This window comes from Pristis pectinata, chromosome 9 (assembly GCF_009764475.1).
Source record: "Pristis pectinata isolate sPriPec2 chromosome 9, sPriPec2.1.pri, whole genome shotgun sequence".
Classification (NCBI taxonomy): Eukaryota; Metazoa; Chordata; class Chondrichthyes; order Rhinopristiformes; family Pristidae; genus Pristis; species Pristis pectinata.
Window position 1 is genome coordinate 67,920,926 of NC_067413.1, and position 16,627 is coordinate 67,937,552.

The following is a 16,627-nucleotide window of genomic DNA, read 5'->3' on the forward strand; positions in this document are numbered from 1 at the left end:
TATTTTAACATAAGGTCAAGCACTACACGCCAGCTACACTACATACACTACAACTCCAAGAGAAATACAAGGAATGCACCAGCCATTTTTCATAGACTTCTTCAACCTCACCAAAATTTTTTACTCCGTCAACTGGGAGGGATTGTAGAATATCCTCCTCAAATTTCACTGCCCTTACAAATTCATTTCCATCTTACATTTGCTTCTTGTTGGTAAGAAAGCCCATGATCTGAACCAATGATCAATGGCAGAGCCAATCTCAGTAAAGCTAGGTTGTATCATTGCTCTGACACATTTTTCAAACTTTCTTGCTGCAATGTTGGGATTCACCTCCAAGGAGCTTCCCTCTTGAGTGGAACTAATCTTCAGGAATAATGGAAAACTGTTGAAAGTGTGTCAAGATCACCCTAGCTTCAGTAGTCGAGCTGCAGTATACAGATAATGCTCTGTATTTGCGCACACTGGAAGGCCGAGATCCAAGTTGTCATCAATTTCTTCACTCAAACATACAAGAGGATGGGACCTGTGCACAATATATGCAACAAAAGTTCAGTATCAACCTGTCTCCCTCTGTACAATATTGGCCTCTGAAAATAAAGGTTCACAGTAAGACTCTGGAAAAAGTTGACATTTTCTCCATCTTCAGAGCATCTCACAGCAAAGACAGAGCCAATGATAATTCTGTCTCCACAAAATCCTCCAAATCCATGGGAAAGAAAAGGAAACTAATGTCAGTCTTCTCTCAGACCAGCATATCCAGTATTGAAGCTCTGTGAGGCAGGTCACATTGTACATCCAAAACTAGACTCCTGAAATAGATACTCTATTACGAGCACTGACACAGGAAGAGGTTACCAGGTAGACAGAGGAAAAACATTCAAGGATATTCTCAAAAGTCTTGAAAGAAACGCAACATTCCCACGGATTCTTGAGAATCCTTGGGCCATGACCGCTCAAAGTGGAGACAGAGCATTATGAAGAACATGGTCCAACGTAAATGGCAGAAGAAGTGTCCCACATACCCACCCATCTGTCCCATCAGGCACAGCCTGCCCCAAGTGTATTGGAGTCTGCAGTCTTACTTTGGTCTTATCAGTCATCTCAGATCCAAGGTAACAGGAGTAGAAGTAAGTCATCCTTGACCCTAAAGACCTGCTTAAAGAAGTAAACAGAAATCTGTAGAACCAGAGCCAGCATTTTACCATTCAGAAATATAATTAATTCAAACAATGGAGTTCATAGGCAATTCTAAACTGACATGGAAAATCAATTAGAGTCATAGAGTAATACAGCAGGGAAACAGACTCTTTGGACCAACCAGGGTGCTCACCAAGCTAATCACATTTGCCTGCATTTGGCCCATATTCCTCAAAACTACTCCTATCCATGTATTTATCCAAATATCTTTTGAATATTATTACTGTATCTGCTTCTACCACTTTCTCTGGCAGATCTTTCCATATATGTACCACCCTCTAAATGTCCCCTTTAAATCTTTTACTTTTCATCTTAAACCTATGCTTTCTAGTTTTTAGTCCTCCTTCCCTGGGAAGAAGACTCTGTGCATTCACCCTATCTATACCCCTCTATACACCTCTACAAGATTACCTCTCAATCTTCTAGGCTCCAAGGAATAAAGTCCCAGCCTGCCCAACCTCTCCCTGTAACTTAGGCCCTTGAGTCATGACAGCATCCTTGTAAATCTTGTCTGCTGTCTTTCCAGTTCAATGCTGTCTTTTCTATAACAGGGCGAACAAACTTGTACACAATACTCCAAGTGCAATCTCACCGACGTCTTATACAAACTGCGACATGATACCCCAACTCCTATACTCAGTGCCCTGAATGATGAAGGCCTGCATGCCAAACACCTTCTTTACTATCCTGTTTACCTGTGATGCTGCATTCAATGAGCTATGTACTTGTATTCCTAGGTCCCTCTGTTCCACAACATTCCCCTGGGCCAGACCATTCACCGTATAAGTCCTACCCTGGTTTGACTTTCCAAAATGCAACACTTCCCACTTACCCAAATTGAAAGCCATTTGCTAATCCTTGGTCCACTTACCTATCTGTAATTTTTGATAACCTGCCTCACTGTTGACAATACCACCTATTTTAGTGTCATCCACAAACTTACTAATCATGCTTTGCACAGGTACACTCAAACCATTTATATAAATAACAAACAACAGAGGTCTCAGCAATGACCCCTGTGGCACACCACTGGTCACAGGCCTCCAGTCCAAGAAACAACCTTTGAGACAATTATGAATCCAATTAGCTATCTCCCCCGGATCCCATTTGATCTAACCTTCCAGACCAGCCTGCCATGTGGGACTTCGTCAAAGGCCTTGCTAAAATCCATATAGACAACAACCACCAACCTGCCCTCATCTATCCTCCTGGTTACCTCTTCAAAAAACTGAGAGATTTGTCAGACCCAATTTCCTATGCACAAAGCCATGCTGACAATCCCTAATTAGACCTCATCTATCCAAATGTTGATAGATCCTATCCCTCTGAATCCTCTCCAGTAACTTACCGACCACTGATGTCAGGCTCACCAGCCTGTAGTTCACTGGCTTGTCTTTGCTGCCCTTATTAAACAATGGTACAACATTAGCCACCCTCCAGTCTTCCAGAACCTCATCTGTGGCTAAAGATGAAGGAAATATCTCTGCAAGGGCCTCTGCAATATCTTCCCTAGTCTCCCTCAAGGTCTGACGATGCACTTGGTCAGGCCCTGGGAATTTATCCACCCTAATGCGCTTTAAGGCCACCAATATCTCCTTCCTGGTGACTTGTATATGGTCCAAGACATCATCACTCACTTCCCTCATTTCTTTAGCATTCATCATTTTCTCCACAGTAAAAACCGATGAGAAATATTGATTAAAATTCTCATCCATCTCCTGTGGCTCCACACATTGATGGCCAGGCTGATCTTTAAGGGGACCTATTCTCTCCCTAGCCACCATTTTACTCTAAATATACCCACAGAATCTGTTGGGATTTTCTTTAACCCTGCCTACCAGATCGATCTCATACTTTCTTTTTGCCATCCTGATTTCCATCTTGTGTACTCCTACACTTCTATCGTCATCAAAGGATTCATTTGTTTCCGATTGCCTAAATCCAATGCATTGCTTCTTCTTTTTCCTAACTAGAACCTCAATATCTCTCAACCAACCCTGCTGCCTATGGACTCTTGATATCATACTTTTAAAAGCCTCCCACTTGCCAGTCACCCTCTACCAATAAACAGTCTCACCCAATCAACCTCTGCAAGATCCCTCCTAATGCCTCCAAAATTGGCTTTGCCCCTGTTTAGGACCTTTTTCTGTGGATAAGTCCTATCTTTCTCCATAACTATTTAAAAACTAATAGAATTATGGTCACTGGACCCAAAGTGCTCCCTAACTGACACTTGCCCTACCTCGTTCCCAAAGAGGAGGTCCAGTGTTGTGCCCTCTCTAGTAGGGCCTCCTATATATTAAGGAAACTTTCTTGGACAAATTTAACAAATTCCACCCCATCCAACCCTTTTGCACTATGGGTGGCCTCGTCAATGTTAGGGAAGTTAAGATCTCCCATTAATACTAACCAATTATTCTTACAACTATCTGCAATCTCTCTACACATCTGCTCCTCTAATTCCCGCTGACTGTCGGGGGGACTTTAATACTGTCCCATCAAAGTGAACATTCCCTTCTTGTTTCTAAGGGATATGGCCTCACTGGATGATCCCCCAGGAATATCTTCCCTAAATTGTTATGTACTCCCGCGTCAAAAAGGCAACTCTCCCACTTCTTTTACTTGTACCCCTGTAGCATCTCTACCTTGGAACATTGAGCTGCCAGTCCCTCTCTCAGCCATGTTTCTGTTAAGGAAATAATATCCTAGTTACCAGAGCCAATCCATGCCCTGAGTTCATCTGCCTACCTGTTTAGCTTCTTGCATTGAAATAAATGCGTTTTAAACTAGCTGTCTTTCCTTTTCCTTTTCTGTGCTCCGGGCTATTCTGACTAGTAAACTTGCTCTCATTGGCTACATTATTTTCCTCTGACTTCTCATCAGCCTCTCTACTGCTCAGTGACCCACACCCCCTGCCAATCAATTTTAAGCCTTCTGAGTAACACTAGCAAATCTCTCTGCCAGGATATTGGTCCCCTTCCAGCTCAGATGCAACTCATCCCTCTTGTACAGGCCACCTCTGCCCCAGAAGAGATCCCAATGATCCAAGAACCTGAATCCCTGCCTCGTGCACCAGCTCCTCAGAGCTCGCCACCCTTGAGGTCCTGCTTTTTAACTTCTTTCCTATCTCCCTATACTCACTCCACAGGACCTCATCCCTTCATCTACCCATGACGTTTGTACCAATGTGTTCAATGGCCTCTGGCAACTCAACCTCCCCCTTGAGAATGTTCTGCAACTGCTCAGAGACATCACTGATGCTAGCAGCCGCGAGGCAACACACCATCCCGGCACCTCTTCTGCGACCACAGAATCTTCTGTTTGCCCCCAAGACTAGCGAGCCCCCGATCACTATCGCTTTGTCTGACTGCACACTTTCCCACTGAGTCTCAGAGCTGGTCACAATGCCACAGACCTGACTGCTGCTGCTAACCCGTGAAAGGTCACTCCCCCTCCCCAACAGTATCCAAAGGTGTATACCCATTGTTGATGTGAATGGCCACAGGGGAGCCCTGAACTGTCCAGCTACTCCTCTTACCTTTCCTGGTAGTCAATCAGCTACCTGCTGCCCGTACTTTATGTGCAACTACCTCACTAAGACTCTGACCTATGATTCAGCATCCCAGATGATCCTGAGCATATCCAGCTCCAGTTCCTTAACGCAGTCAGCCAGGAGCTCCAGCTGGGTGCACTTCCCACAGGTGTTGTCCTCCCTAATTTCCCACATCTGCAGGGGAAGCATAGCACCACCCTAACTGCCATCTAAACCGTGTTAAGTGAGAAAAGTAAAATTTGTCATTACTGGTCCTTACCTGTACCCCTGTTCAGCCTCCTCTCAGCAAAGCCTCACATGCCAAAGCCTCACATGCCAAAGCCTCAGCACTTACTCTCAAACATAGCACTTAAAACTCAAGCACAGCCACTCCCAAAAATGGCCACTCCAAAATGGCAATTCCACAAGTGGTTGCCTCCTTTTTATTGGCTGGTGTGCCTCAGAATTAGCCAATCAGATTTGCTTCCTCAGCTCCGCTTCTGAAAAAAATGGCTCTGCTCTGCTCCTCCTCCTGGCTATAAACACACCAGTCACATAACATTTTTGCAAATTTAATATATCCTGAAATGCTTTAAAAATAGCATTTTGAAATGCAATCATCTTTGCAATGTGAGAAATATCACAGCAATTTAGCATATAGCCTGGTTCCCATAACAGGAATAAGATAATGATCAGATAATCTGAGTCAATAATGTTGGTTAAGGGCTAACTAAATGAAGACTACAGGTGAGCGTTGGAAGAATATTTTTATATTAATTCATACTTCCTTCAAGTATGGATAATTTTTCCCCATATCAGTAAACTGCATTAAGTTTGCCATTATCTACTCTCCTAGATTTTTTTTTAAACAGGTTGTCATGTGAAAATCCTTATTTTGTGTTAAGGGAACAATATTGCCTTTCCAAAAATTGCTTCAAATATAAAGAGTACAAATCTTGCAAAGCTGAAATAAAAATAAAACATTTTTGAAATAGACAGCACTTGTTTAGTATCTGTAGCAATAAAGTGAGGCCAATATTCCAGGTGACACAAAAGTGAAATAAAAAGGCATTATGAAAATTCATATTTTCTGGATCTCACAGCTTGAACCTACAAGAGTAAAGATCGCTTCAATGAACTACTTCATACAGTCTTCCAAAGTTTGTTACATATTACTACTAATGGTCAATAACAGTACAAATTCCCTTGTTTTTTTTCTAGTGTGCAGTGCTCTGCATCCAACTGTAAAAAAATGATAATTATTCACGGGAAGTCCCCACTATTCACTGGAACTAAACTTGTGCAGATTTAATAAAATTTATTTTTTCAAGATTTTGTAAAATTAATAAATCAAATAATGCACTGCCAGGTGAATGTGTTAGAATAATCCCAGAGCACTGTAAAGATACAGTAACTGGATTGATAATTGATAAACAGTCTGGCAGCTGTTGGTCATCAATGGCATGTGAGTAATGATTCCTCAGTTCATATACCTTCACTTGTAATATGGATATAGAGGCTGCCATATTCAGAAAGCATTCTTCTTTGGATGAGTTGTCAAAACATTTCCCTCCAGTATTAATTTTCCGAAACAAGGTAGGGTCCTTGATAGAATGGCTAATAATAGAATGAAGGTCAAAGATGTAACCTTGACTTCAAATGATTTCTTGTCAACTGTAAGTTTACTAATCTATCAATGAAGTTAAAAAAAACTTTAGTTAGCATTAAAGAGTCTTAAAGCCAGTATGCACATTGTGAAATGATCTGAAACTTAATTGGAAGAAAAATATCCATATGCCATTTTTTTAAAACTCTGTTATAGGTTATTGTGTAAAAGGACTTCAGAGGGTTGCCTCACTTAGAGATTTATTTAGTATGTTCCTGAGAAACCACTTGTTTGAGCACACAAAAAAAAACCATGTTGGCAGATGATCAGCAGTGTATAAAAACTCTACTCCATTACTGTTGGCTTATTTGGGTGCTTTTGGCAGCTTGCTTTGTTTTAGAACAAACTAATTAGCAGTTAAATAAAAATCTAACTATTCTAAACTTATTCTTCTGCACTGCCAGTAGGTGGCAATCAATAAGATACTCCTAATATTAAAATTTTCTTTTTTTGCTTTGAAGCTTGGTCAGGTCTGATTTATAAAAAGTTTTGAAAGTTAATAGCAATATTGATTTAGCAGGTCCCTTAGAATTGTGCACACAGCTATCAGTTTAATTAACCAACACAGCTATAACAAGTTGGCTCTTTGTGATTGATTCAAGATGACCCAAGTCACTAATAAGCAACATGAGACCCAAGCAATTCTAGTAATGGTAAACTTTATTTTCAACACTGCTCAACATTAAATTAGGAAAACTATACATTTAAGTTTACAGATTAATTACCCAAGGTGAAGAATTTCACTTTATCAGATATCCAGATGAATAGTGCGGATTCACATCTACTCTTAATCAAGCAATGGTGGAACCTCAGGGTTATCCTGGAAGTCACTGTTGTTCCTTTCCGGTGCCCGACTTTGATTAAATTTGAGAGGACCTTGAGCAACTGATTTCTTTGCTGTCACTATATTGGTTAGGTCAACATGTTTGCTTGGATCCACTTCTAACTTCTCAATATATTGAGTTGTTCTGTGGGACAACATGACAAGATAGTCAATCAGATTAGTGTACTACTTAAATCTTTCTATCCATTGAGTTTATACTGATGGATTGTGCCAAACTCTATCATTAGTATGCTTTTCACTGGGCACATTTTAGCTTCAAATTAATTTAACATTCACCTTCAAAAATTTCACATATAAAAGCATTATAACAAATTTGGTAAAAGTTCCAAGGTCATTGAGGATGGGCTACAGCTTGAGCAAATGTAATTTGTTCCATATGTTCTAGTTCAAGTTACATTATGTCAATTGTACTCTGTCTGCATGACAACAGTAAAGATATTACATAGAATCAAGAACTGAACTGGTGGAGAGATTAGAAACCATTATGCATTGATTCCTTCTCAGAAGATCTTTCTGAACACCTTTTTTTGAGCATTGGAAATCCACAAGATTCCTTAAAAAAACAATGGCCTAATGTCCATCTAGATCTTTATTCTTCCTCACTTTTTCTGTAATTCCCAGAAAATACCCCACAAACTTACTAAATTATAATGCAAGGTCTCAACGCATCAGTTGGGAACTGCATTTAACATTTTTTTAAAAAAAATTTTGTCAGCCTGGAATAACAGCCTGTTAACAGAGCCACCGAATCTGCACAACAACCACTCACATAAATCTACATCTCTCTAACTAATATCAGCATATCAATTTACAATCTGCAGGTTCCAGTTTGCGAACCTGAAAAGAATATTGAAGAAGTTCCCAAACTTTACAAAAACAAATAGAACAACATTGTGACCCAGAGCAACAGTGTTATGTACCAAGGAAAAATGGAACACTGGACTGTCCTGACTAATGCATTAAGCACAAGTTTATACCACTTTCAATAATGGTGCAGATGAACCCTGTGCTGGATTGGAAGAAATTACATCCAAAGTCTGGAAGTGCAGCAGTAATTTTGCCTGCCACTGATAGTACAACCTGTATTTATGGTTTCAAAAAAAAGGTGGGTGATTCATTTTTAAAGACGATTATTTAGATTGTGTTTGCATTTTATTATCCTGAATGCAGTCAGGGTAAACCATTTCTGGTTTTGGTCCTAAAACATGCCTTAAAACAGCTATTGACATATTGTGGAATTATTGTTTTAGGCAATTGTTGGAATTGCATCCACGGTACTCAAACCAAAATGTCATGGGTTATGGTTCTGACACTAATGGGTGCTGTTGGTAACATTACAAATGAACGCATCATTCAACTTCATGTTAAATCTTTAATTTTCCTTTGACAAAAAAATACAAACACTCTGCCTTGCTTCTTTTGCATGGATTCTCACTCTAAAAAGCAGTGCCATAAATTAACATTGCAAGAAATGCATATTGTCTAAAAGACAGGATTAAGTAACTTCTTTCCTCAGATTAAAAATTTCCTGGTGTTCCACTTCAAAAGTATCCACAGCTCAAAAACAGACTCTTCAACACAAAAGCTCCATTTTGGTATTCAAGTTCCTCATGAGCCTTCTCGTTTAGTTATAAGGAGAGGCTGGATAGGCTGGGACTTTTTTCCTGAAGCGTAGGAGGCTAAGGAGTGACTTTATAGATGCATATAAAATCATGAGAGGCAAAGATAAGTCAGGTGGTCAAAGTCTTTTCTCTCCCCCCCCCCCCCCCCCCCAGAGTAAGGGAGTCTAAAACTAGAGGATATAGATTTAAGGCCTGCTTCTATATATAACTCTATGACTCTATCCTTTTTCAAATAATCTATACTTGTACCTTTCTCGCTCTTATCCAATTTCCTCTTAATTAATCTTTTTTTCTAATCTTTTTTAACTAATCACTTTTCCTCGCAGTAGTGAGGTCATATTCTAACTACTTGCTAGGTAAAAGTTTCTCTTGAATCCTCAATGGGATTTATTAGTGATTATCTTACACTTAAAGTCTCTTGTTCAGGATTAGACACTTGGAAATCTTTACTTCCTTTCATCGGATCAAACTCCTTTTCAATGTTGTATACCTCTATCAGGTCACCCTACATTTCCATTTTTCCAGAAAAAAAGATTCCAATCTGCTCAATCTTTTCTGATGGGTATAACCTCTTGATTCTGACATCATTCTAGTAAATCTTTTTTTTATTATTGCACTCTCTTCAAAACTTTTATATTGGATTTATAATGAGGGCAGAACAGTTCACAGTACTCACAGTATAGTCTAACCAAGGTTCCATAAAAGAAATTGGCCATTCCCTGCCTCAACCCCATTTCTGCCATTTAATTATGCGTACACCAACTATTTTTACCCACTTTGGCTCCATATCCCCAAACCCATAACCTTCCTCCACCACCTTTATCTAAATAAAAATCTGCTGATCATTTTTTTGTACATTTCAATTGACCCAGCAACATTTTGCAAACAGACCCAGATTTTCTCCACTCTTTATTTGTAAAAGAGCTTCCCAATTTCACTACAAAAATTACAAAATAGCATTTCCCTTATTTTAAAATCAATTAAAATCAAGTCTGTGTGTTTTGGATTCCCCAAGCAGAGGAAATATTTTCTTTGCATCTATTTTTTCCAATTCATTTTTATTTATAATGATCCTGTCATTTTTACAGGGGCGGCAGGATAGTATGTGGGTAGCAATAATGTGCATGAAGCTTTTATCAGACAACATATCTTGAGAGACCATGGATGTAGAAGTCCTGCAGGTGCTAACATTTGCAGTTGGATTTTGGCTTTCATGACTTCAACCCAATACTTTTCTTCCCATCTAGTAATATTTTTGAAAAATATCAACAGGATTGGTGGGAAAAGACCTTATTTCACAGAAGGCACATTTAGCTTCTCCAATTATATCTCCAAGGATCTATTCTATCAATTTATCTATAACCGATATCAAGCTAGTGAGCTGGTACCTTTGGGATTTTGACATTTTTTAAGGCATGTGTCTTTATTCAGTTCATAGGTAACATCTGTTTGAGATTTTTCCCATGTGAGAAAAGAGCTCATAAGTCATACTTTGAACAACCTTGCATGAACAATGTCAGAAACAGTCCAAGTATTTTAAGGCCTTGTACTCTACTGGAAATATATATTGACATTCGAACTTCCTCATCCCTTTTACTATGCATTTTTTGATAACTCATCATCTCCTCGTCTGGTGAAGACTGACACAAAATTAAAGGAGACTCAAGAGACTCCAGATGTTGGAATCTGAAGCAAAAACAAACTGCTGGAGGAACTCAGTGGGTCAGGCAGCATCTGTCAAGGGACTGATGCAGGGTCACAACCCAAAACGTCAACTATCCCTATGCCTTTACAGATGATGCCTGACCCACTGAGTTCCTCCAGCAGTTTGTTTTTTGCAGAAAATTACAGCCTCTGCTTCATCATAGGAGGCTATCTGAATATTCCTCAAAGAATCGTTTGATGGGTCTAAACGGATGGTAACAGTATTTTTCCCAGGGTAGGGGAGTCCAAAGCCGGGGGGGGGGGGGGGGGGGGGCATAGACTTAGGGTGAGAGGGGAAAGATTTAAAAAGGGCCTGAGTGGCAACTTTTTCATGCAGAGAGTGGTGAGTATATGCAATGAGCTGCAGGAGAAAGTGGTTGAGGCAAGTATGATAGTATCATTTAAGAACACTTGGATAAGTACATGAAGAGGAGGGGCCTGGAGGGATATGGGCCAAACACAGGAAATTGGGACTAGCTAGGTGGACAACGTGGCTGGCATGGACTCATTGGGCCAAAGGGCCTGTATCCGTGCTGTATTGCTCTATGATTCTAAAAGATCTCAATGCACCATAATTCCAAATAAAGCTTATATATATATATATGCACACACACACACGTATATGAGAGAGAGAGAGAAAAAGAGAGAGAGGAGAGAGAGAGAAAGAGAGACTGACTGACTGACTGTTGGAACCTCACAATGTTGCAAAACATCGTATGTCCCTTCCAGATAAGAAAGCAAAAAACAAAATCGAAGGTTCCTCTCTTTGCCAGAACAGCTTTTCTTGACTTCTGCAAAACAGCAGTGAACAACATTGTGTCCTATAACAGCAGAAGAAACTTACCAAGGGTAAGCAGAACATAGGAGAATCTGAAGATAAAGTGTATTTAGGAGACAGCTTTCTTTTGGAAAGGTAATTTATGGCAGGAAGTTCCCAAGGAAGCATCTGAAAGGGCCTGACCTTTTATTACAATGAGGTGTTATTGCTTTTCTACAATAGAAGTTTTCTTACCTTTAATTAAGGCTTATATTTACTTGTTATCTGAAAAGTTCTTTTGAAATGTATATCTACTCTGATTTACCTTTGATTTACAACAAATCCTTCCTATAATTTTAAGGATGTTTTAGTTGTTTATGTTTCAATAACATCTCTCATTCTTTTAAGCCACAAGTTAGGGTATTCTTCTAAAACTCCAATATGTATAAGAATAAGCTTAATCACCAAGGATGAGTGGATTATTGATTGATGTCAGTAATCATGAACATAGGCCAATATATTCATCTGCATCATTTTTTTGGCATTATACATTCACAATCTTCCTAAAGTTGTTTAAAAAAGCTCAAAAAAATTGTTGACAAGGAATGAGTGCATGCTACAATAATGGGGGTAGGAGGTAGGGGCAGAAAGGCAGGAGTACATCAAATCCCACCAAGGGCAAGCAGAACATGTGAGAACCTGAAGATTAGTATATTTGGGAGACAGCTTTCTTGTGGAAAGAGCATTTATGGCTGGAGGTTCCCAAGGATGCATCTGAAAGGGCATGAGTGCCCTCTATGAATGCCCGCACTTTTGGAAGCCTTGCAATGCTGCAAAACAACCTACATCCCTTCCAGATAAGAAAGCAAAACACAAAATTGAAGATTCCCCTCTTCATCAGGAGAGCTTTTCTTGACTTCTCAAAAGCAACAGTGACAGCATTGTGTCACGTAACAGCAGAAGCCTACCAGATTCCTGAAACAAGGTTTCCAAGAATGAAACCAACTCTGAGGAAAATGCAGGCTTTTGTGAAAGCTTGCACCTGATGTTATTGGAGGTCACAGATGCAAGTGATGACTACATCATGGAAGTGTGGTCTGCAGAGATATTGTTGCTTAAAGGGCACCCCTCTGTGAAGCATGGGTGGGGGTGGTGTTTGGTGCCACTTCTTTTGTCAAATTTCTTTCTTCTATTTCTTCACTCATGCCTCGACTGATAAATATGGAACCACCTCTCTTTTTTGCAGGATTTCATCTTGGATTCCTGGCCATTTAATCTTGAAGAGGAACATGCAAAACTACCTGGGGTGTGGGACTGAGTTTACCATTAGGGTCAGTATACTTAAAGTTTGTTTTGCAGAGAGTTGTGCAGCACTATGCCTATGACTGCAGGAGAAATGCATCAGACTCTTCAAGCAACATTTGGCTTGAACCTTCAAAGGTTCTTTTCAGTGGCACAGCAGGTAGTGTTGCTGTTGCAAAGTTCAGACAACTTGGGTCAATCCTGACCTTTGGCGTTGCCTGTGTGGTGTTTGCATGTTCTCCCACACGGGTTTCCCTGGGTGCTTCAGTTTCCTCCCACACCCCAAGATGTGCTTCAGGTTAACTGATTATTGTAAATTGCCTCAAGTGAAGATGGATAGCAGGAGTTCAAGGTGGTGTTGAAGGGCAAGAGAGAGAGAACAGGATACAAGCAAATAAATGGGGGGAATGAGACTGAAGGGAATGTTCTGAGAACTGACAAAGACTTGATGGACCAAATGGCCTCCTTCTCTCTGAAGTAAATATGAGAAAATAAATATGAGAAAAATATATGAGAAAAATATATTACAGTGCCAGTCACTAACAAGACCAATGTAGTGCAAAATCTCATCAGAAATGAATTTTGGGCATTACTGACGTCATTTGGGCAAGCTAAATGCCAGTAAAACAGCACAAAGGTTTATGAAAATCTTCCAGCAAAAAGTACATACCTTATTAGCAACTGCTGCTAGCTATCCCAGTAATGTCTATCAATTTGGTAATGCCATATTAACATGATTTTCATCTAGGTGCTGATTGTGCAGACCAACTTTTGGGCAATAGTAAACTATGACAGTTGATGGAAGCAAAACAAAAGTGGAATTGTATTTGTGATCAGTACAATCTCATCAAAAATAATTTTCTTTGGTTAAAATACAGAGTAATAGGATTTGAACCACAGAAGGAAAATGGACGATTTGCAGTAGTTCAATAATTGATAATTGACTGCCTTTGCTGTACCTGAAATAGACACCAAAATCTTTAGGTTCTGTAAATTTCCCCTGCTGAAGAATACCCACATTCAATCTCATTTATCTTTTCAATGTGTTAATAGAAGTTATTGTTGTTCATTTAAGTACAGAGGGGTCTCAGTCTGAAGTTTTACCACATTAATTCTGGATAAACGAATAAAGTGCAGCTCATTAGTCAATGCTTGATACTGGGAGTATATTTGCATTTTGTACCTTGATAAATGGAGCCCTCTGTTCCTATGAATTCAACAATATTCATAAGAATAAACAACTTATATATGTATTCATGCATCACCAATCAGCAAATAAATGACTTCTTGATATTAAATGTAAAATCTTCTTTCTTGCAGACTGAGGATGCGGCAAAATTGAGGTTCACAGGAAGATCTAACCCCGTGTGCTAATGACTGATACTAATTGTGCAATTTATTCTATTGTTGGTATTATTATAAACAATTATAGCAGAATGGTTCAAAAATACCAATTATGATAGTTTTGGAATGCAACTATTTAAAAATTAGATGAAAAGCTTGACGTTATCCAATACATTTAATCTTTTAATTCTAAAGGAAAATGGATAAAAGTTATAAAGATTTGTAGATGAAACTTGATAGCCTCTATTCACTGGTGAAGTTATTGTGATAAACAAAACGGTGCAGCTAATCCGTGCCCAATTATTTGTTACATTTTAGTTTTTCAAGAAAATGGATGTCTACTTGACACTTTTATGAGCTCTGATTTTAACCTGGGATGAATGACGAGTGACGGGCTTACCTTGAATCATTGGCTTAAGGTAATTTTAATTCTTGGGTCTTATTCTTATTTTTCCTTCAGTGTTGTAAATATCACAGCACTTGATTTCTCCTTGTCCCTCCTGAACATACACAATTGTGTAAGGTCACAGGAGCAAAGTTAATTCCCCAGGTCTGATGAGAAGAGAGTCTTCAGGGGCAAGTGGGGTGTCCTATACTTTTCTACCAGTAGGTTTGGACAATGTGCAAGTCCATCCTGATATTAGCCATTGACAGATTCAAATGTAATATTCAAAAGTAAGGTGGATAAGTTTTTGAGAGTATCTGAAAACAAAGAATTTGCAGGGCTTTGGGGAGAGGCAGGGGTAATGGACTGAATAGATTGCTCTTACATAGAAGCATTACAGATTTAATAGGCTGAATGACTTCCTTCCAAGCTATAAAGATTCTTTAATTTTGTGATTCTGTCATAGGTTTCCTATGCACCCCACTTTTCTCTGACCACCACTGATTCAAGGCACAACATAAATGCAAGAAATTGTATTGATAAATAGGAAATATTTAACTTGTTATTACATAACAATTACCTTGTAACATCTGAGTGTGGATTGGTGCTGTTTAAAGGTCGAGCTGTAATTTTACTCTTGAGCTTTGGCCTAATTAGTTCTTGTGCCTGAAAGGATCATTTCAGATTAGAGACTCAGATTAAATACATTTATTACTCATACAGAGAAAATAAAATGATTCGCAACAAAAAGCAATCCAGTAATTATTAGGAAAAGGAAAAATGAGATAATGTTTGGAAGGTAAGATTGTGAAACTACTACTTCAGGAAAATAAGTTTCAAAGAGAGCAAGCTTGTACAAGGGCTGGGCACAAAACAGATGGGTGGGTATTGCATTAGTCAACACTCAAATACAACTTTAAACTTTAGTTTAGGACTCAGGATATGTTCCCTAGAATGAGGATGCTGGTGTAATCAGCGCTAAAAGGGGCATTATAGCATGTTTTACTGATAACACTGTTGTCAGGAACCTGGCCAAACTTCTGCCCTCCCTGCTGCTGTGCGCTACGATCTGCTATGACCTAGTCAAAGCTCCGCACACTGCTATTCTGGGAATCAGGTGATTCATCGCTGGATTCTCACCCACAGATATGTGGAGGGGAAGTGGTTCGGTGTGTTAGGGCCAGCTGTATGGCTATTCAGCACTGAGGAATAGGGCTAAGGGATGCACCGTGGCTGACATAGTAAGTACAGCCCATTGCTGGGTATTGGGAGCACCTGCTCTACATGTTCACAGACACCCAGATCCTATGTTCTCCCACATCACCAACTGTTGAATGTGATGGAAGCTAATATCTCATCCCTCTCTTTGTTTAGCTCCACAGCTCTCCTTAGCCCTGTGCCAGGAACTTGTTGCAAACCCCTGGTCTCACTGCTGCAGTGTGCTCCTGTATCAGGAACCTGGTGTGAACTCCTGGTTTCTCTGCTGCTGTGCTGAGGGCCTGGGTGCTAGGAATCTACCATGAATCCAGACCGCTGCGGGCACTTGGACGGTAATGTAACGTCTAAGGCTTTAAGTGGAGAGACTGCCTTGAAGTCTGGATTCGAAGGAGAATGTAGTGTTTTTTCTTTTCCAGCTGTATGTGGCTTTCAGACCATCTCCTGTATTCCATGTACGTTAGACTATTTATTCATGGTCTGTTCACTACTACCTTCACAAACTCCTACCCTGAAGGGCTCTCATTGGTGCCAATCCACATCATACATCCGGGATGCATTTGTTGTTGATTCTAGGTTGGCTTACCCGTTGCTAGAAAAAAAAGTTTCAATAGTTCTTTCTTAATGTTTAACACGGTCTATTAAAGAAAGATTTTGCAAATTGAACCCATTGTGGTGCCAAAAAAATATGTTCATTTTTCAATCTTTTTTTTAGGAAGAATAGAATATGATATTAGTATATTTATTGTCATGTTTGTACATTAGAAATAGATGCTAACTCTTGTCAAATCAACAGAAATAAAATGTTCTTTTCTAATTTGGAATGGCTGTAAGCAGGTTTTTGTCATTCACCAGACTAAATTACCAACTAATCACAACTGGGCCATTTCAGGTGAACTAGAAAATGGTAAGGCAACTAGAGAAAAAAAATCAAATTTTCAGTGAATCCGTACCTTTGGCATTGTAACAAGCAAGTGTCCAGTAGTCTGGGACCTCTTGGCAGAACTGCTGTCAGGTTTTACCTCTTCTTGAAGTACTAGCTGAAATACCTAAAAATAT

The 16,627-nt window shown here is 39.5% G+C and overlaps 1 protein-coding gene across 1 annotated transcript in view; it reads right to left on the bottom strand.

The window, feature by feature from the left end:
* Positions 1-7,037: 7,037 nt before the first annotated feature.
* Positions 7,038-16,627, bottom strand: part of LOC127574705 (dynein axonemal assembly factor 11-like) — a 41,500-nt gene continuing 31,910 nt past the window's right edge. The window contains 3 exon segments of the mRNA XM_052023992.1: positions 7,038-7,363; positions 14,934-15,019; positions 16,522-16,617. Of these exon segments, the coding sequence (XP_051879952.1) occupies positions 7,183-7,363; positions 14,934-15,019; positions 16,522-16,617 (363 nt within the window). The 3' untranslated portion in view covers positions 7,038-7,182.